Below are 22,510 nucleotides of genomic sequence, written 5' to 3'. Positions count from 1 at the left end.
GATTGTGAACAGAGATAGTTATTGTTGGAAAGGATATTTTATTGTACGGTTGATTCCATGTGTTATTTAATTTTGATTCATTATCTAAGTTAAGTGACCCCTATGTTTGTGGGGAAGACGAAGTAGAGGTTTGTGTGGGTTGGAATGTAAGTTCCTGCAGCAATGGCACTGGCCTGGTGCTATTGTAATCGCTTACAGGGTGAGCACCACGCCTCGCCTTGGTTCAAACAAAAAAGCCTACTTGTGAACACTTAGTTCTACCCAACTTATCACGAACCACCCACTTGTGAGCAACGCCAAAAAACCCAGGGAGCAGCCACCAACTTTCGGTACAAAACTTAATATTTTCTCTGGTAAGCGATTACAACTATCCTGTAAGCGATTACAAAGTCTCCTAAGGCACATTTCTCATAATTCCCCACACCTCGCCTTGGTTCAAACAAAAAAGCCTACTTGTGAGCACTTGCAACACTTAGTTCTACCAAACTTATCACGAACCACCCACTTGTGAGCAACTCCAAAAAACCCAGGGAGCAGCCACCAACTTTCGGTACAAAACTTAATATTTTCTCTGGTAAGCGATTACAGTTATCTGTAAGCGATTACACAGTCTCCTAAGGCACATTTCTCACAATTCCCCACACCTTGCCTTGGTTCAAACAATAGGCTACCAACTTTGTACTCATTTCATATAACTCTGTACAATATTGACAAAGTTTTAAATACATCAAGTCAATGCTAGCCCCCTTTCCACACTTCCTCCCAACACTTCAATGGCGGACGGACGTGAGAGCATTCGAAAGGGGAAAATAACGAAACCTTTCGATTAATGTCTTCAACGATGAAATAAGATCCAAAAAAACCTCTCCTTCCGACAACAGCTGACAATGCTAGCATTCAATATGCAACTTCAATACTTCAATGGTGGATGGATATGCACGAACGCGATTTCGATGGCGTGCAAACATTTCAGAATGCTGGAGGGAGAGTTTGGTTTCCTGGAGAGAGATAAGTGTTGTCGTGGAGAGAGCGTAGCAGTGACGCCAATACAATTCATTTCCAGCAAATACTTTTCCACAAATGCCCTTCTCTTAAGGATTTTTCATTTTAAAAAATTCAATTAAAAGAACCAATCAGAGCACGCCACCTGTGGTTGTCAAAATTGTTGTCAAATGACGTTGTTAAAGTAACATTTTCCAAAGAAAAAAGAAATCATTTCATTCATATCTCTTTTCTTTCTTTATTGTGTCAAAAAGTGTTGTCAAAATATCATTGTCGTAATTTTATTTTTGTGTATGTTTTGGAATCAGATCGGAAACTGTAATAGTACAACAAGAATCTTAGAGTGTGAGACTGTAGAAAAAAGAAGAAGCACACAAAAGTCAAACACAAATAAATAAACAAAGACTAGAAAAAAAGAAAAACTCGTGAAATAGTCTAAAAATATATTTATAAGCACCAAAAGACTAAAAAGTTGATAGTGTATATCATGATTATGATCCAGTGTCTCTCCTCAATGATATCATAAGAAATAAAATGTTTCTTAATTACTCTGTGCATTTAATAAATTCATTTAAAGGATGAATGTTTTGCGTTTACCTTTTTAATATATTACTTTTTAACTTTTTATTATAAAAATTATGTAAAATGAAGGTAGGTATAGCCTTAGTGAAACAAATGAAAGTTGGTCTGATGGGAATTATTTAATATTTCATTTTCAAACACAGTGTGAGCAGCAGTTGAGAAAACCATGGTAAGCATGTTTTCCTTTACTTAATTTCCTCTGAAATGAAAAGCACAATAGAAGCATTTAGAGACCTTCAATGAAGTTGACACCAGTGTTCTTCAACCAAACATTTCCTTGGATGAGTTGTGTTACTGTGAACTTGCTGGCTTCTGCTGCGCTTGTGATGATATGGTAACCAGGCCAATTCACTCTCTTGCTAGTTCCAGCACCTGCTCCACTGTTCATGTACTCTCCATAATACAACGTTTGCAAAAAGTCCTTACTCTGGGCATCCCATTCTGCCCATCCTGTTGGGTCAATATGGCTGTCTATCGACGACTGCATGATAACAGTCCTGGAATACTTCTTCCAAGGTCGACCCAGATAAGTTTTGATGGAACCCACAACAGCCTTAAGATCTGAACTCGGTGTTAGGTTACATTGTTGAATTGAAGTTCCTGTATTTTGATTTGGATCTTCTCTTCCTTGAGCCGTCACCATATTCTTTTGGTTACTCATCGGCTTTCGGGCCACCAGGTTGCACTTTTGGAAAACAACAGCAGCATTTCCAAAAATGAAGTCAATAGTGCCAGTGATGACAGAGTCTCTGTAAAACTGCCTGTTGGAGTGTGCGTAGAGAGTGTCCTGAAAGGCATCTATGCGACAACGGTTTATCACAGATTGGTCGGCGCCAACGCGAAGAGCCACAGCTTGGTGTTTCGCCGCTCCCGCTGTGTTCTGAAACCATATGTCTTGACCTATAAATCCATCACCCACAGCAGCTGCAAAACCCGTATAACTCTACGTGGTTAGTGTTCGAAAATTCATTTGTGTCTTGTCCTATACATTCAATCAACCTTCACTTATTCAGGATAATTAGGTCAAACATAACAGAGAAACTGGAAATATATGGGGAAGACACATACCAACGGTGGCACTGTTAAAGGTTGTAGTTCCGTCGATGAAATTCAAGCTTCCGGTGATTATAGTTGCATCCATACCGTCACCGACGAGCATGATGTTTTTCTTCTTCTTACCAATTTCAACATGTTCTTTATATGTTCCCTTTTTCACATAAATAACGTACCTTGTCTTGCCATTGTCCGGTGCTGATGCAACAGCCTCAGTGACAGTCTTAAACTTTCCACTCCCATCCTGAGCCACCACGACATTAGCCTTGACGTCCCCAACCCCACTCTCCAACAGCCTCCGATCCCTGCTGCTAACCCATGAGGGAAAGTCCCCATTAAGGGGTTCGTCAATTATCTTCGGTGGCAAAACCGTCTCAACAAGAATGGCCAGAGCGGTTCTTGACCTAGATTTCAAGTCCTCAAGTTCATCCTCCATAACACTGCGAGCCGCACCCTCTAATCCGTCCAAGCAAGTTGCATGATTAGTTAGCACGCTACTTAGCCACGTGTGTGCATCTTGATGCGACTCAGTGGTTTGTTTTGTCAGTGCTAACATGGAGTTCCAAACTCTGTCCAAGGACAACTCCATCAGATCCACACAATCCTTCAAAGCTGCTTCCTCTCTCGGATTGTTGACCCTGAGTCTGATAGCATTGGTTTCGCCCATGGCTTTCTCAATATCTGAGGTGTGTTTTATCAGGAACGATTTGAGCAAATCGAATTTGTGGGGTTTTGCTGTGTTGAACCTGTGAGTTTGGGTTAGTTCAGAGATATGTGCTAAGCAGGATGTAGTATCAAGTGCGTGATCACAGACATGGTTAAGGGAGGAATCGTTGAAGACTGAGGATGGTTTGAAGATATAAGAAGCAACAAAAGCTGATGAACTGAGAACTGCAATTACAGAAAGGAGTAAGCAGATAGTTTTGGAAACGGGCTTTTTAGGCTTCTCTAACAGAGATTGTTGGGTAGCCATGTCACTGCCTCTTCCTGATCCTTTAGTTTGCCACCTTCTCCTTTATATAGTCCTAAATTTCTTGCACGAGGATATATTCAATAATAAAAAATAAAAAGAGTTTTTGCAGAAAAGTTTACTTTTTACCAATAAAATTATAAATCATGTAATTTTTTTCTCTTAAGTAATAACTAGGCATAATTTTTCAAGGTTTTTGTCGGTGGCGTCATCTTTCTACTCACACTGGATTCCACGAGGCATCCAAGGATTGAAATTATTTGATTAATGCTTTCCATTAATTTAATGATGGACAATGATACTTTGACAACTATTTTTTAACAAATTTTTTGACAACAAGACACACGTGTCATCATTTTATTGATATATTTAAATTTATCTTTAAAAAAATATTTGAAATGGACCAATGATAGACTGCCACGTATATGTTGTCAAAAAGTTGTAAAAAAAGAGTTGTTAAAGAGACTTTTTCCTTGAATGATAGTGCGAACTTTTGCAATAGATAAATATTTTTTAAGATTAAATTTATATATGTAAGTTTGAAAAGAAAAGCATGGCAAGTGGAGGCACTTTATTTGCACGAGACATAATAAGAGGCAATGGATGGTTTTAGATAATGAAAACAAAGGAGAAGACATTATTGAGCAGAGGCTCATATTTAATTCAATCTTACTTAGTCTTTGTTCATTGTACCCGACTTTAGCATAATCTGAAACTTTATTCAAACAATCACAACTCAATTTTCTATTCATGTTTTCAAATAGTATTACTAGCATGGTGTCACGTGCATAGTCTCTTCCACGAGGCAGCAACATTGATTCTTTTTAATCTTATATTTTTTATTGGGTAAAGTGTAATGGTATGTTGGTCATCTTGTTCATTGTCATTCATAATTTTCTGCACCGTGACAAAAGAAAGCCTTGTTTTTCGCTTCTTCATCGTGATGGCCATTATCAAGTTCCTTTTTTTAAAGCAACTTGCATGATAGTCATCATTCTTTCACTTTTTTTACTATTATTCATAAACCAACTTGTTAAACAGATGGTTGAATATTTAAAAGGGATGTAGATATGCCTATATTGTAATAGCGTTTCATATATTCCATATAGTTAGAAATACACTTTCATTCAAATTCTAAAATTACAATATTTTTTAATTTTATTTATGTATATTTGATGCCTTTTTTACCTTTTATATTTCAATACATATTTTTTCACTTTCATGATTCATAAACACTTAAATTATTTTTAATAGCAACAAAAGTAACATTTTATGAAAATTTTATATTTTTAAACAACAAACATGATAAAAAATATTGGTATATTACTTAAAAAAATTATTGCCATCTATAACATAATACCGATTATTGTCATCTAGTTGTTCACAATGATAATTTAATTCAGGACTTTAAAACCATCAAAAGACGTTAGACAACGTGATCCATTAACATAATTTCTTGCTTTAAATAATGGTGGAAGCTTTATAAAAAATTAGAAAACTCATATTAAATGGGGAGAAAGAAGGTTGTCGTCTATATGCTATACTTTGTTAATGATACATTTATTCCTTATATTATGTGAAAAATACTAAATGTTTTAGGTAATCTATTATCCTGTCCCGTTAATCCAACATGACGTTATTCCCATTGTTTTCTTCATTAAAAATTTACTCAGTACAAATTCCAGCAACTCAAGTTAGCCAGCCAGCCCACATATAAACATAAAAATTGTAATTAGCTACCCACAATTATGCTATACTTTGTTCCATACATAGATTAATTAGCCACTTGTTCTTTAATTATAATATAACAAGTTGCATGTGGATTATGTGTAAAAGGTGGTCAGGACTAAGCACAAATTATTATAATCAAGCTAAGTACTGCTTTCAATAAAAGCTATCGAAATTTAATAGCAAAGGAAACGATCGAGAGATGGAAAAGTATATGAATAATGTGTATAAAATATAGTTATGATATATTCGCTAATGAGTTGGGTAGGTTTAAGAATGAGATTAGGCACGGGTGAGACTTTATATTTTCTCTACACAATATGATTGATTGAGTTGAGTGAGCCGAGAGGAATAAAAAAAACTATATTTTGTGCTTATTAGCTGTGTTTGCATAAGGTTACAAGTTGCATAGATATATATAAAATTTAGAGCTATTAATTTCATCTAGTTTAACCTAATCTAATCTAAATTATTATGAATTAGTTATTTAATGAGTTAATCTAATTTAATTTATTTATTAACAAATTTTAAAAATTCAAATTTTGTTTAGTCTATCACATATTGATTCAATTACAATTTTTTTCTTTAATCCAAACAAAAGTTATAATTTTTTTCTAATTAAAATATAAATAATATTTAATACAAATATAAATTCAAAATGACGTTAAACTCTAACAGTATATAATTTAAAATTACAAAAATTTAATACGATATTAATATATTTAAAGATAAAAAAACATTTAAATTTTTTTTCTTAATATAATTTAATACTTAAAATATATGGATGAATCAATAAATTAAATTTATTATGATCTGTGTTGAAATATATATATTTTTTTAATCAACTCATCTTAAATTTGTAGTGAGTTAAAGCGTCTGTTCGCATGAACAGATTTAAGTGTTCACGTGGTTTTGAGAGCGAAAAAATGCAAATTTTTTTGTGTTCGTTTGAGAGGAAAAGCGATGAAAAGGGACGATATATTTGCGGGATTGATGGATTTTCGGTCACCCGCAGATGTGAAGAGATTTGAGGGGATTGAATGTTAAAGGTCTTATTTGCCCTTCCATTTCAAGAGCATATTTTGACTTTATTTTTGTTATTTTTAATGTTGCAGAGATGTAGATAAGGTTGATGTCCATACGAAGATGAAGAAAAAGATGGTTAAAGATGAATATGAATGCTTGAAGACGAAGAAGATGAAGAAGCAATAGTTGCCCTCTGTTGTTGTTTGCATGAAATACTGGGAAATGTTCTTAACTTTGCATAACAGATGTAAGTGTTTGAAACACTCAAACACACACCTGGGATTTCTTTTGCATGTTTTTAACTCACCACGTGGCAAATGAAGTTCATAGCTGTAATGGATCATAAATATATTTGTTTATAATAATAATAATAATAATAATAATAATAATAAATAATAATAGTAATAATAATAAAATAATAATAATAAGACAATTTTTTTTCATGTTAAAATTTAATTTTTTTTTTCTTATAATAACTTTTACAATTATATATAATATTAACCATTATAATTTTATATTACTTTTATTATTAAGGGTATTTTGATAATCTTTAATTTTTACCAATTAAATAAATTTTTTAAATATGTCGCATCAATCAAATCTTACACTAATTCTCACATACTTTACTCTCAAATCCACTCTCAATTACCCACAAATTCATTCAAAAAAACAACAAAAAAATTACCATCAAATCCACTCAAATCCACTTAAATAATCTCCTCCAGATCCTACCATCCGAACACAGCATAAAGTGATTCGATGTTTACTTATTCATAAGAGGATTACTTTTTAATAATTACAAAACATTATTACTTTTTTAAAATAAATAATTTCTGCAAATGTTTCTCGATTTTATTTTTCAAGCAAAAGTTAAACAGACTGTTGGTTTTTGAAAGGAATGAATAATTTAAAATTTAGTAAAAAGAGCTTAAAGGTAGTAGAATTTAGAGTTTATAATTTAAATTTATAAAGTTTCATATTAGACAATGATAACAAATATAATGTCTTGAATCATTAAAATAAAAAAGTTATTAAAAGTAATTTGTATTTTTAAATTAATATCTTGGTTAAAATTTAAATAAAATATATTATTAAATGAGATATTATAAACTTCAAAAAATATATATGAAGTCTTAAAAAAGTAGTATGACGTAATAAAACTAAAAATAAATACATTAAAACGATGTTCTAACAAACTAAATCCAATAATACATTCTTTGTAGAAAAAAAAATCCAAAAATAGAAAGGAAAAGAAAAAGGACCGCCAATGCCATCAATGAATTTTATATTTCCAACGTCGTGATTCTAGAAGCTACCTTGTTCTGCTCTTCCTTACACGCGTCGCAATGTGATTGGCAAAGTGGTAACGGTCTTTTTTTACCGCCTCTCGTGTTTTTCCTATATAAGACACCCCAAACCCCCAATGCTTCCCATCACCAATTCAATCTCATTTTTATCGTTTCGGTTCATTCAAATCTTTCAAGGTGTGTTTCTCCTCTTCTCCTTCTTTTAAATCTTCCGCTTAGCCTCCTAATTTTTCATTTCATAGGTTTTTATCATCTATCTGCAATTCAATATTTTGGTTTTTATGCATCTGAAAAATCTGTTAGGTTTTTAATTTTACCGCAATTGGTGTATGGTTCTGCGAACCTGAATCCTGTGATTGTCGTTTTACGCTGTTCGCTGCTGCCTTTTAAACCTGATAAAGAAATCTTATGGACGTTCTTAACATTCCAGGCTTTGAATTTTAAGTTTTTGTGTGTGTGATGCTTTATTTTTAGTTTTGTGTTTGGAGATCGTGATTTTGATCTGGAGTTGAGCCCTAAATTTGTTCAATTATTCTAATTAAGATTCTTATTCTGGTTTGATTTTGATTTATCTGTTGGTTGGGTATGACGGTGCAGATGCAAATCTTCGTTAAGACCTTGACTGGTAAGACCATAACTCTTGAGGTGGAGAGTTCCGACACCATCGACAACGTAAAGTCCAAAATTCAGGACAAAGAAGGGATTCCACCGGACCAGCAGCGTTTGATCTTCGCCGGAAAGCAACTGGAGGATGGTCGCACCCTGGCTGACTACAACATCCAGAAGGAGTCAACCCTGCATCTGGTCCTCCGTCTACGTGGAGGAATGCAGATATTCGTTAAGACCCTTACCGGAAAGACAATCACCCTTGAGGTGGAGAGCTCAGACACCATTGACAATGTGAAGGCTAAGATTCAGGACAAAGAGGGCATTCCCCCAGACCAGCAGAGGTTGATTTTTGCTGGTAAGCAGCTTGAGGATGGCCGCACCCTTGCAGACTACAACATCCAGAAGGAGTCAACCCTTCACCTTGTACTCCGACTCAGGGGTGGGATGCAGATTTTTGTTAAGACCTTGACTGGGAAGACCATCACTCTGGAGGTTGAGAGTTCTGACACTATCGACAATGTGAAGGCAAAAATTCAGGACAAGGAGGGAATTCCACCGGACCAGCAGAGACTGATCTTCGCAGGGAAGCAGTTGGAAGATGGGAGGACCCTTGCTGACTACAATATCCAGAAGGAGTCCACCCTTCACCTTGTCCTGCGTCTTCGTGGTGGTTTTTAAGTACTATAACTCCTCTTTCTGGGCTGTTGTCTTCAAATTTAACAACTTTCTCTGTATGGGTCTCTGTTGACCCGTTAAATAAATTTGTTTTAACTTCATTGCTATCAACAACCTTTTGTAATCCATTAATATCAACTTCATTCGCTTTGAAATTTAGTATCTGCTATTTCGTTTTTTCATACTTTGCCGGGATGTCACCATTTTCTGTCTCAGTAGTCACCATGGTATCGTAGTTTAGAAGACGTAATTTATATTTGAAGAACGGGCTTGGTGAAAATCTAAAATTAAAATACCAATTTACATAAGTTTCAGTTTTTAAGTGAGTCAGTTTCAGTTTTTTGGATTGCTTTGTCTCTCTAATTAAGCGAAACTACCCAATTTCTTTTACTTTTTTATTTGATAGTCGAAATTACTCCACATGTGCAGCGCTACAGGGTTCAAGGCTTGGGGGTCTTTTAATATCAAAAGCTTGCCGGAATGCAGATTTGGTGATGTTTGTTCCTTTATTGTTGAGTCGAGTAATTTGAAAAGATGAATCATGCTAAAAGTAAGAATGTGAGAAAGATTAGCTTTTAAGTGTAAGTTTTTTAACACCAATTAAGTTGTAACTTTGGTGAATATAATTATCAAAAGCTAGTGTATACCTATTAAAAGCGTGTGTGTTCGAACGAATAAATGAGAAGTTTTGTTTTCTATTATTACTTGTAAGTTTCATAGTATAAGTTTCTATTAGTCAGATGACAAACTGAGAGGAGTCGAAATGAAAAGTAAATGGTATCGGTGTTCATATGCTCAGATCCGAGGCCAAAATGACCATAGACATCTTTATTTTTATTACCAAATTCCATTAAGTTATTTCATTTATTTATAAATAAAATAAAAATATTTTTTAAAAGATTGAAAAAGCTGTACATACTTAACGATAAGAATTATCTATATCGAACAAATTCAATAAATTAAATAGTGGAATTAATTTCTAAAATTAATTTCTAGAACGTTAAAGTATTGTACGTTTAGGGATGTTGGTGAAGACTAATTTACTATCACTCTCACCTATTTGTCATGTTCCCATATTTTCCAACATCACAAGTTTTCGGGTCATACAAGGATGCTGTAATTGACAAAGAGGTAACATTACGTTCCATTTCCGGCACTCGTGTTCGTGAATTTGTTCTATATAGCCAACTTCAATGCCCTATGCTTTCAATCCCAAATCATTCTCAGTTCATTGAAACCCTTCAAGCTATGGTTTTCCTCCATCTCCTTCACGCATTCTTTCACGCACTCCTCCACGCCTTCCACGCCTTCCACGGAGCCGACCTATTTGCACAACTTTTCGCATACATGTTCGTTTAGGTGCTTATCAATGTCGCTGGGAAGCAGTTCGAAGAGGGGAGAATCCTTCGCCTTCTCCTCCGTCTTCTTCTTCTTCCTGGTGGCTTTTAACTTTATATGTGGTATTATTTTCTTCAAATTCAGCAACAATCTTCAGTAGAATATGATAAGAATTATTTTCTTCAATTATCAGTCACTATTTGATTGAAAAGAATCAATTATAACTTGTCACATAAGTAGTTGTAAAAAAAAAAGCCGTTAAAGTTACATTAAAAATGTTGTTAAAGTTACAGTTTCATGCATGTTTGGATGATGATATTTTAACAATTTTTTTACAATAAAATATGTGTCGCTATTTTATTAGTCTGTTGAATTTTTTAAAAAAAAAATATTTGAAACGGACCAATCATCAATTATGACGTATGGATTATAAAAAATCAACTTTTTTTCCCTTTTATGTTATTACTTTCAACAACTTTGTAACACTTACTATCAACTTCATCGCTTTGAAATTTGATAATATCTACTGTTTTGGTTTATCATGCTTAGACTGGATGTCACCATTCTTCGTATCTTAGTACTAACCATGGTATTCTAGTATTTAGAAGACCGGATTAATAGGGATAGAAATTTCGTGCTTTATATTTGAAGAACACGCTCGGTGGAAATATAAAGGAAACTCTGTTTTTCTTATATTCACCACTTTTACGATTTTTTTTAAAAGATTTTGATTGTTAAAAAAGTTAACTTTTATAATTATTAAAAAAAGATATTGAAAAATAAATTAATAGATGTAAAGTGTTTGTAAATATTGATTGGGTGTTAAAATAATAGTTAGTAACCATCCTAAAATACCAATTTGTTGCATATGGAATAATCCTCTAAGCGAGGACATGTTTCTGTTTCACATTTTTGGATTGCTTTCTACCTCTAATAAGCGAAATTACCCCATTTCTTTTACGATTGTTTTGGATTTCAATTCATACATAAATCACCTTATCTCGTAAAAAATAAGTAAAATTTGCAAGATATATAAGTCCTGCAATAACTCAAATAGAAGAAATACAAACAAACACAAAGAAAAGAACAACGAATAAGAAGAAAAGGTAGAAAAAAGCATGCCAAGAGTAAGAATCTGAGAAAGATAAAAGAGACAAATAACAGTAATATTGATATTTTCAGTTATTAACCGCTAAAAATTTGTACCATATAAGTTTCAAATAGTTTCAGTTTCATCTAATTCTATTTTCCTTATTTCAAATAATTTCTTCAACTAATTTCAGTTTCATCTAATCCTATTCTCCTTATTGTTGTCCACTAACAATTATTTACAGTAAACACTATGTGACAAAGGATATTTATAAAGGAGCTACGATCTCATCTTTATCCAGTCCAACCTACTAAAGATGGTTTCAATACCTCTGAATGAAAAGTAATTGAAACAAAAAAAAAAAAAAAATCTCTTAGAATCAAAATAAGCATTCAATATTTGATATATTTCTGACAGGAAAAGAAAACATTCGAAATGAAAATGAGACAACTTTGTCCAAAGTATGACAAACTATATGCACAAGGAAACTCTGTTGCAAAAACACTCGTGCCATTATCCATAACACGACTGAGAGGAGTCGAAATGATATGTACACTGTGAACGGAATCGGTGTTGATATGCTCAAATCCGGGGCCAAACATGACCATAGACATCTTTATTTTTATATTGCCGGTCCCAAGACCAAGGGACATCTGCAGAGGAAATTAATAATTAGAAGACAAGTTACACGCGACAACAACAGTCAAGTCACTTATACACGTGCGGGAAACAGCTGTGACTAACCTTGGGAAGAATAAGGAAGAGGAGGGAGCTCGTAAGGCAAAGGTAAAGGGATAATAACATCAGATGGTGAATGCATACTGTCCTTTTTCTGCCCATTAAGGGTTACTAGTTTTGTTTTCTTCGTTTCAGAAGATTCTTGGGCTGGCCACTTATCCTGCAATTCTTACTTTGTTAGCATGAGTCTCCCTCTCCAGTTGAAGTTAAATAATGCCAAGCATAAAGAACATCAAAGATTCACTACCTCAGATAGTGCAACATTACAGGTACAGGAAAATACAGATCCTCGTCGTTTGAACGATGATGGTAAAAATAGCACTCCCAGCTAAAATGAAAAGAATTTAAATATTTTTTAGTGCAACCTCTGGAGAACAAGATGAAATGTATTTTTACTGCAAATGCCAAAGTACAATAAGAAACAAATAATCAGAGAAAACACTTTTTGGCATCTTCAGATCATTGTATTTTATTAGATAAGGTTTGGCTGGGCTATAGACAATTTTTGGGTCTGAGCTGTCAGATAAGAACACCATCGGTCAGATAACATGAGATACCTCGTACGAACGAATCATCAACTGAGTGCTATTCTTCTGGAGAGCTCCCCAGGCAGCTTTGCTAAGATTTGCCGAAGTTAACAAGAACCAACTATTAGGGAAGAGGGTAATTCCACAGTTAACTATCTATAGCGTGACTTTAGCAGTGCAATGCGTGACTAAAAAATTCAACAAACATAAAAGCTGAAGTGCATATAATAGGTCTGACGGAGGTCTTACGCAAGACTTTGATTATTATAACGAGCGAAAGTCTTTATATGAGGCATAGCACGGCTGAAACATAGCACACATAGACATAATTGGTTAGAAAAATTACCATTCCCAATAAAAATTTTAGGAAAATTTGCATGTGTTTCCAATCAAAATTTGCGACGCATATTAAAAATAGTAAAGGCGAGTGCCAAGTTTTCGCCAACGGTGCTCTTAGATAAGTTAGACTCCAATGAGGCCTGCAGAAAGGTGTTCTAAGTAATATTTTCCATAGAAGATTATCCCAAAAACCGCAAAGAAAAATTCCTCATAGAAATAGTCAAATTTCTTTATTCAAATTCAAACAATGGGCTGCAAAAAATATTGTATGACTGGTATAATTCCAAGAAAACGTGAACACATTAAATGCTTAAATTTTGAAATAATTGTTAAGCTAAAGGGACAGCATTCATTGTAAAATGAGATAAACTTACCCGCGACCAGTATGGTCTGCTTTCCATTTTGCCCAATACTTCTTTAAAAATGCTTTCTCCACATTCTTCAGAGGACTTGGAATTGCACTTCCAGCCCCATAACCCTACAGAACAAATAAAAGGCAAACGTTGTCAACAAAGTTGCATTTAGACATTCAATAACGAACAGAACTACATGAAAAAAGAAATAAGATGAAACCAAAAGCTGACACTAACAAGCATGAGAGAAGATAAGAACTAAGGAGAGTAGTCATACTATAAGTTTAAATACTTTGATAGCCCAAAAACTTGCATTATTTATGTCAGTTATAACTGTTGAATTGTGTTTGACATAGTGGTAAGTGTTCCATCCAACAATAACCACTATTTAAAGTAAAAAAGGAAAAGCATTGGTCTCAGATAATTACTACTCCAACCATTCCTTTTCAAATATCATTTAAGGTTCTTTTGGAGAAATAAAAAAAATGCAATAAAATTTCTTGACTCTAATAAAATACTTACAGGATTTTCCATTTTACCCTTTTCATTTCTACGTCACACAAATGTATATATGTAAACTAGTTAAAAATTAGGTGAAGGATAAGGGTATAAATGACAAAATAGCAATTAATGTTGTCTTAAACTTAAAAGATAACAATTAAATAGAAACCAAAAGATTTAAAAAAATGCGAGTGTAAAACGGAGGGAGTAATATTTTAAAAACATTGCCAATTTCCAATATAGTACCTCAATTTCTAATAATGATAACTTTTGAACTCTTCTCTATGACTTTTCATGTAAAAAGCCAAACTAAAATATTTCCAGTCTTTTAACTTGTATACGGAGGAACTGACTCAACTGAGTAAATGGGCCCATGTTTGACTATTCGGGAATTAAACGGACGAATGTTGGGGCAACTGCTCTTCTACATATAACGTGCAGCCTAAGCTCTGGGTAATAGGTACCTGCCCCAATACCTATTGTCATTACTAAGTGAAACAAAGAGAAATGATCTAGACTTATTTTAAAAAGTATAAGAGAGAATTTTTAAGCATGTGTCGTAAAATAAAAAATGGTCGCTGACCTGATAAAAATAGACCAGGCACGTGCCATATCAACAGATATTTGATTATGCTCCAAAATAATTTTTAAGTTGAACATGAAACTCAAATCAGAGGCAGTTTTCCTTTTTTATCCCAGAAAGTAAAAAATACATCCCCCACATCTAAATGCTTTACCTCTAAAGAGCATCTGACATCTTCCACTGTAGGCCATATTATTTGGGGCTCCCCCATACCAAGGGGTGTTTTATCTTTTGAGAGGCCTGCTGACATTGATGATGCTAGCTCAGTCATCCATTTTTCATCTAAAGACCCAAGGGAGGAGAACTGCAGTAGATATAAGCCATGATCATCAAAAAAATAGTAAATGATAGATATTGCAATCTATAAAATCTGTCTTGAAGTGATACATTATAGTCAAAAACTTGAGTTGAAATGAGAGAAAATATAACAATAGTGAAATACTTTAACATTAACTTTTTTCCATTTAATCCTAGAGTTATAAGATTAACATGAACCAACTGCGCCAAAACAAGTGTATAATGCAACCTAGCCTAGAGCCAAACAGTACCTGATAAACAAGTGGAGATTTCTTAAACTCTTCATCAAAAGTACATTCCTGGAGAATAGAACGCAGCTTCATATGTCCCCACTTTTTCAAACTAGTACCAGAATGATATCCAGGTACAGATGCGATTAATCTAACCTGAATACAATGCAAACAGCATTATGTATCCTGATTTACAGTGTATCTGACAATCTGCATATTTTTAAACGTTTCAATAAAAAACGGACATAATTTAATAAAAATAAGTGGAAAAGTACCCTTGCATCACTATAATCAAACTTCCTGAAGAAAGATGGACATAAGCTGACGCTTCCAAGCGATGGAATTTTAACTGAGAACTCCGGCCACTGAACCACCAAATAAATAATGTTATGAGTAAGATGTATAGTGCCTGTTAAAAATGCCTAATACAGACAGTTATCGTAGCAACACTAAGGATAATATCCAGTCAATCAATAACATCGATATCAACATCTGTTGGAAACTATTTAGCCTTCATGGGCCGTATAAGTACTTTGACTAGCAACAAGTTTTCATAATAACCTGTTAAAAAACTTTTAACAAGTGAATTTTCTACAATAATCCAACTGTCTAACATTTGGGACAGGTTACTTCAACTAGGTTTTTCAATAACTATTCAGCATTAGTTTTATCTTATCAACTTGAGATTGTTTATTCGTCTCTCCCAATATAAATGAAAATTGTCTTCCATTACCTTCAGTATACTGAGATATTCAACCAGGTCATTCTCAAATCCAGATCCATTGCTTGGACTATTTTGATCTTTCCATGGAAAATCTTGCATCCACAAACCTTGGCTTTTGTTGTTCCAATCTACATAAATTAAGTTCGCTGTATGCACAATGACTCTCACTCCTTGAGGATATATAAGCAGCATGGCCTTTGAATGGTGTGTCCCAAACGAAATTGGCAATGTTGGTTTGTGCAGAATCCACTTTGCAGGTTTGCTTCTCTAACAATCAGAGAAGTAGCATAGCAAGTGAATACCTTCAACCAGTTTTACGTAATCAATCTTGCAAATAACTAACCAAATATATTAGATCTTAGACAAACCTTTATGCACTCCACCCTGCCATCACTTTCTCCGTGAATGACTAGCACATGGGGAACTTTTGAAAGTGCAGGACAAGCTATCCCAGCAAAAATTGAAAGGGAGAAATAGAATGAGATCAACAATTTGAGAAACTCAATCAAAACTGTTCACGTAAGCACGAATTTCAGAGCACAAGACATGCCAGGAGCCTCTGGTTGTGCATAATAGAGAAATAGATGGTTGGGTTCCCCCTTTGGGATATGCAAATATGTAAAGTAATGTAGTGTAATACTCTATAAGAAAGAGAAAGTGTGCACTATTTCCGCAGGAGCAAGAGGAGCTGGAAAAGAAAAAGAATTAACATCGCAAAATAACAAATGTTCCCAGCAATTTGAAAGTATGACAACGAATGCCAGAATATTTTTAAATTAGTACATAACCTCAGTAGTCTCTAGGACAAAAACGATTGTCAGACTACAAACAGGTGAAATTTGGGGGAATAGAGAGGCAAAAGCAAGGAGGAATTGGAAAATCATAACAGAAGACTCACCGGGAATCAACCAGTCAATGTCTACCATGTAGTTTGATAGAATAGCAACTAGAATATCCCCCTATCAGTGAGAAGAATTAAAATAAAATCAATGAGGAGTTCCATTAATTTCTTGTTAAAATACTTTTGCTGTGCAGCTCGAGTTGTCTTTTGTGCAGATTTATTAAATTTATCCAGTTACTGAAGTAGAAAAGATTTCTTTTGAGCTTTGTAGGATTGCATGTTTAATCTCGACCAAAGTTGAAGAAAGAAACATTCAATTAAGTGCTACCATGAAGGACAAAAACAGATGCTTCATAGTTCAAAATCACCATTCAACAGGGCAATGCAAGAACAAGTTAAAATCTGGAATAAAATTATCCCTACTAACCTGAATGACATCACCTATAGAAACACAAGAAGTATTCGCCCACGGTGGTAACCCTTGCACGTGCAAAAGTCGAAAAGTGGAAGGTATTTGGTCATTAGGGACATGGAAATTACGAATGGCCTCCACACTACTGTCTTCACCAGACTGTGAATGCACAAACTTCCTTGCTTCTGCATTCCTACCTTGTTTCTGGCTGGATGTTTCAACTTTATCCTGCAGAGTTTACACCCAACGGAACAATTCATTTTTCAAACAAAAAAACGAGAAAAATCGTCTAATGCATGCACATTCAGATGGCTGACACGAACACAGATTAAAAATGTAGGATCATGACGTAAGCAGTTGAATACCCGTGAAGTCCTGCCTGAAGCTTTACTTCTGAAGGATGCTTGAGGTTCATTATTTCTACCACTGGAAGAGTTTACGTCACCCCCCAACACCTGATATTTAAAAAGATGGTGACCGGGAATGAGCTCGATTACATCACCATTACAAATGGTAGCTTCTTCTTTATGATTCAGCTTCCTTCTCTTATTCCCGGAATTAACAACGATTGGGTTCGGCCCCTCCTAATATTAACAAAGCGAAAGGAAATCACGAATTGGAAAAAAAAAAAAAAAAAAAAAAAAAAAGAGTGAAGAAGGTTCATACGACGAGCAAATTAGCGGAGCCATCGCGAGAAGCGGTTAAGGTGAGGTGCTTGCGGCTAAGCCTCTTGTCCGGAACAGGAATGTTGTTCCGCCCAATAACGTTTGTGCCGTCTGTAATAGCTAACTTCGGAACTAAACCTTGTTCCTCTAAACTTTCATTCACCGGAATCAGGTATCCCACCTCAGACAAAGACATTAATCTGTAATTAAATCAACGCCTCGCGATAAAACACACTCACAATCTTTCGCAGCCTCAAACACTTTCTTCTTCCTGCATTTCAAACTCTAAACACCAAACACAGCCGAACAACGTTATGCTGGACCTTCCTTCAAAAGCCCAAATCCTTCTGTACGGTCCATAGCCCATACTTCTCTGTTCTTTCTGGCTTACACAGAATTACTAACTGCACTCCATAATTGTATCACGGTCCATGGTCCATACTTCGCTGCTGCTGCTGCAAAGTCAAAATGAGGAAAACTCATTCTGGAAAGCTATTTTCAATGTGTTTCAGAAAGTTCTTTCACAAATATATTTCAAATAGAAATATTTCGAAAATTTAATTCTGAAAGATATTATATATATATATTCCAAAAAGTTTAAGTTTCATGCTAAAAAAACTTATTTCAAATTACAGTTCATGCAATCTAGAAATTTTATTTCAGAATCTCAATTCAAAAATCTTATTCTAAAAATTTCAAAAAGTTCATTTTAAAAAATTTCCGAATATTTAACTCGGAAGACACTTTTAAAAATGAAAAAATTTAGGGGTGCAGCAAGTAAAAGCCTATATGAATTAAGCAACCCACTCATGGGTGTTCTCTGTGTAGATTGGTTAAATTTATGGATGTTCTTCGGGCGGATTCGTTAAATTTTGAAAAAATAAAAATAAAGTCATTCCAACAAAGTGATAAATTATCCCATTTTATTCAATTGATATCCGTCAATCATAATTAATAAAGTTGAAGAACTTGACATCATTAAAGTTGTGTTTCAATTTGAAAATGAGTTTGGAAAAATGGATTTAAGAGAAAAAAGAGGTGAAAGTTGGGATTATTTGAATTAAAAATAGATAATACGATTTAAGTGAGTTTGAAATGAATGTTTGTGTGTAATGTGATATGTACGATAGATTAAAAAAAATAATAAATAAAAATTACATGATTATCATTTTATTTTGGATTATAAATGTGATATAAATTTAAATGTAAATATTAGAAATTATTATTATTATTATTATTATAAAAACTTAAAACAATAAATCAATTTTGTGTTCTTATACATGGGAGAAGACAATCAATTCCAAAATAAGAAGAATCGATTCTGCTGCCTTTAATATTTCAACATAATCGATTTTGGATCGTTGATTCTATTTTCTCCTTCTGCAATCCATTATCTCCTCCAAGGTAATTAAAAATTTCAGAAATCAATTTATGAGGGCTAAACCGTAATTATATAATAAGATGAGATAGTTTTTCCCTCTTATCTTCTCATTTGAATAAAGATGCATTCGCTGCAAATCCAAACAAACATAAATACTGAAATTATTATAGAAAAAAGAAGTTATATATTAGTTTTTTTTTTTTTTTATGATAAGTGATTTTGTTGTGTTTTGATAATGAGTGTTCTGTTGCTCGATTTAGTCTGATTGTTAATTATATATTTACCGAATTAAACATAAAAATGAAAGTTTGATTTGTTTAAATTTAGTATAAAATTCAAACAAAATAAAGCTAATATTTTGTGGGTTCAGTTGGAAGATTTGTCGTGATTTATGTAACTTTAAAATTGTAAAATTTTATGATGAAAAACATCAAATAGATTAACATATTGTCTAATTTTCTTATGATATTCATAAATTACTTTACATTTTTTTTTAGTGGAAGACTCTACACTGAAGATTGAAAATGTATCTGTCGTTCCCTGTTGTCAATAATTGATTTGATATTTTAGAAGATGAAATAAAAATATTGAATAATAAAGTGGTAGGGTTGGAATGATTTTTCTACAGAATAGATTTTTATTGTAAATAGCATGTTTGATTTAAGCTAGCAAATGGATGCGAATTGACAACACCAATAAGGAAAGAGAGAGGAAAAGCACTGATTGGGGATAATCATTGCCGACTTCTATACATACAAACTTAGATCCATAAATCAACGTACGACATTACTTTTTTTTCTTTCCTTTTCTGAAAACAACGCTGCTATGTTACATCATTATAAATAGAAAAAAAAAGAAAGATACTCATAGAAATAAAAAATATATACAATTTCGTACACAATCTTTTTTAGTAATTTGATACTACTTTTTCTTTTTTTTAATTATAAAATTTATTTTTTAAAATTATTTTACTTTTATTAGATGTATCGAATGAATGTTAATGTATATTATGTTACTCTTATCTAAATCCTAACTATTGAAATCAACCAATAAATTTATTTCTGTAAACTAAAAAATTCTAATTCATGAAAAGGAAAAGACAACCTACTTTTTAATTATTTTTTTTACAATCTTTTGTTATTTATTTACTACTCTTATGGTTTAATTTTAAACCAAATCCCTAATTTGTTGTTGTACACTATAGTTGAGGGTTCGTGATTTTTTTAAAATTTTAATCAAATTCTGTGAAAATTCTTATCGTTTATTTTTTATATTTTTATTATATCAAAAAAGTAAATAATAAATTATCGTTGTACCATTTAACATTATTGTTTAAAACAGCTCTCGTGTCCATTTTTGAGGTGCACCATTCTTAAGTTGAATAAATAATACGAACTAAATTAAAGTAATGCTTTTAATTAATCTCAAAAGTCAGGTTCGATTTTAATATTGATAACTATAATAAGTTGAGTATTATTTTCTCATGCATAATTAAAATATTTACTGTATATTTCTATTGTGAAAGAGTTTCCATTTTTGTGTGTAGACTGTTTGTTTATTGACAGAAAATTAACATAATATTTTTCTTGATTATATAACAGAAAAATGAATCATTCAATATATAATTGATTTTTGAAGTGCTTGTTATGTGGAGAAATAGACATGTTTACGTGATTAGTAAAATTCTGATTCGATTAATATTAGGAACGTTTTACCTCATAATACTCAGGTTCTTATAGATGTGTAATTCATAGCTATATTATTCAAAATATTAATTTAATATTCAATCTTTTTACCTAAGATGTTCGGTTTAAACTTCTGTGCCAATAATAAAATAACTAAATAAAGAAATTCCATAAAAGTATAATGAATTAGGTACTAAATTAATTATAGTCCAATACATACTTTATTCCTAAAATGTGTTACAATAAAAATAATGTTGGAGATAAATGCATATAAAAATAAGTTTGGCACTTAGCAAACATCATAATTACATTACTATTATATTTTAAATGCATATAAAAAAAGTAGGCATCTAACTACATAAATAGCCTATTTCGAAACAATTGCACAAAATTTAATTTCTTATTTAACTTCAATAATTGTTTTTAACACATTAACTAATTGAGTTTTTCTCTAGTCACCTCTAGCTAATTTAATATAAAAGTATTGATTTTTTGAGAGAATAGATGAAATAATATTTTTAATACTCAAAATGATTTTTAAACATTAGCTAATATTGATATCACCTTTTAATTCATATAATTCACATTTAAAATTTAAAATGAGTTAATTTCTAAAAAATAACTTTAAAATGTTGGTTTAAGCTAAAATAAATTGAACTGGAATATCTATTAATCTTTTCATAGAGACAAAAGGTCTATTGTAGTACTTTTGGTTGGAGGATGAAAATAGGAATAAGGTGAGATACACAAATATTTCAGTATTTATTTTAATTATAATTATTTTTATTCATATTTGGATAAAACATTTTTTAATTGGTTTATTTTGTTTAGGGTTTGAAAGAATTTGAAATTGAGAGAAAGGGGAGAAGCACCAACAATGCACATGAAAGAATTGAAAAAATGTGTGGCAGAACTCAACAATGCTGAATTATATGTGGTGGGGTATGTCAAAAGCACCACATTGATTGATGTTAAATCTAGAAAGTGAAATCATTATTATTTAAGGCCTCATAATCATTGAGGACCAGTAAGAGGCCCAATGCTTACGTCACTCCCAAATTCTCCCACAGTGTTATTCAACTTTTATTTCATTATAAAAACAAATTCAATTAACATGAAAATAAAAAAACTTATTATGGTTTTAAATAAACCTACGTTTATAATATTTTGCTTTTAATTTCTTTTTTCAAATTCCTACATATATTGACACAAAGTTTTACAAAAAAATAAAATATAATTTAAATATTTCAGCGAAATTAACTTAACATTCAATTTTAAAAACACTATCAAATTCTTATTCTTATATATTAGTAGCTCCAATCACTTTACTACTAATTGCATGCATAGCAAGAAATTTTTTCGAGCTATTTAATGTCAAAGTATATACTTAGTTAATTTCCACAGTAAATGGTTAAATATAATTCTCCTTAATCACTCATTCATTCTCTTATGTACAACTTCTTCAAGTAATTCTCACGATAATATATATATACAGAGAGAGATATAGGGTTAAATATGTTTTTAGTCCTTATACTTTGGGATGATTTTGGTTTTAGTCCATTTTCAAACTATAGTACAATTTAGTCCTTCAACTTTAGAAAACTCTGGTTTTAGTCTTTTTTACCAATTTTTTTTAACTTTATTTGTTGTTTCAAACACGTTTCATTATAGTATTTGGATGGTTTATACTATTTGACACATTTTTGCTTCAATGTTAACTAAGAAACGTGCTTGAAACAACAAATAAAGTTAAAAAAAATTGGTAAAAAAGACTAAAATCAGAGTTTTCTAAAGTTGAAGGACTAAATTGTACCATAATTTGAAAATAGACTAAAACCAAAATCGTCCCAAAGT

At 32.5% G+C, this 22,510-nt stretch overlaps 3 protein-coding genes across 4 annotated transcripts; 1 reads left to right on the top strand and 2 right to left on the bottom strand.

Moving 5' to 3' along the window:
* Positions 1–1,669: 1,669 nt before the first annotated feature.
* Positions 1,670–3,636, bottom strand: LOC106777511 (pectinesterase). The gene is made up of 2 exons (XM_014665086.2): positions 2,653–3,636; positions 1,670–2,508 (listed from the first exon to the last, which is right to left on the bottom strand). The coding sequence occupies exons 1-2, from the start codon at positions 3,608–3,610 to the stop codon at positions 1,811–1,813; spliced, it is 1,656 nt and encodes a 551-aa protein (XP_014520572.1). The 5' UTR covers positions 3,611–3,636; the 3' UTR covers positions 1,670–1,810.
* Positions 3,637–7,747: 4,111 nt separating this feature from the next.
* Positions 7,748–9,134, top strand: LOC106777512 (polyubiquitin 11). Its single transcript, XM_014665087.2, has 2 exons — positions 7,748–7,845; positions 8,266–9,134. Exon 2 carries the CDS (start codon positions 8,266–8,268, stop codon positions 8,953–8,955), a length of 690 nt encoding a protein of 229 aa, XP_014520573.1. The 5' UTR covers positions 7,748–7,845; the 3' UTR covers positions 8,956–9,134.
* A 2,604-nt stretch (positions 9,135–11,738) lies between these two features.
* Positions 11,739–17,981, bottom strand: LOC106777510 (tyrosyl-DNA phosphodiesterase 1). 2 transcript variants are annotated; one of them, XM_014665084.2, is made up of 15 exons: positions 17,592–17,977; positions 17,291–17,509; positions 16,941–17,153; positions 16,571–16,631; positions 16,041–16,117; positions 15,682–15,939; positions 15,224–15,313; positions 14,970–15,104; positions 14,576–14,725; positions 13,359–13,462; positions 12,895–12,948; positions 12,676–12,766; positions 12,366–12,446; positions 12,125–12,278; positions 11,739–12,033 (listed from the first exon to the last, which is right to left on the bottom strand). In XM_014665084.2, the coding sequence occupies exons 1-15, from the start codon at positions 17,784–17,786 to the stop codon at positions 11,963–11,965; spliced, it is 1,953 nt and encodes a 650-aa protein (XP_014520570.1). In that variant the 5' UTR covers positions 17,787–17,977; the 3' UTR covers positions 11,739–11,962. The 2 variants fall into 2 exon arrangements, 1 of the variants encoding a protein (XP_014520570.1); XR_002670029.1 differs by lacking the exon at positions 12,676–12,766 and having other exon boundaries at positions 17,592–17,981.
* Between the last annotated feature and the right edge of the window lie 4,529 nt (positions 17,982–22,510).

Source organism: Vigna radiata, chromosome 11 (genome assembly GCF_000741045.1).
Source record: "Vigna radiata var. radiata cultivar VC1973A chromosome 11, Vradiata_ver6, whole genome shotgun sequence".
In the NCBI taxonomy this organism is placed as follows: Eukaryota; Viridiplantae; Streptophyta; class Magnoliopsida; order Fabales; family Fabaceae; genus Vigna; species Vigna radiata.
This window is presented reverse-complemented; position numbering and strand designations above follow the sequence as displayed.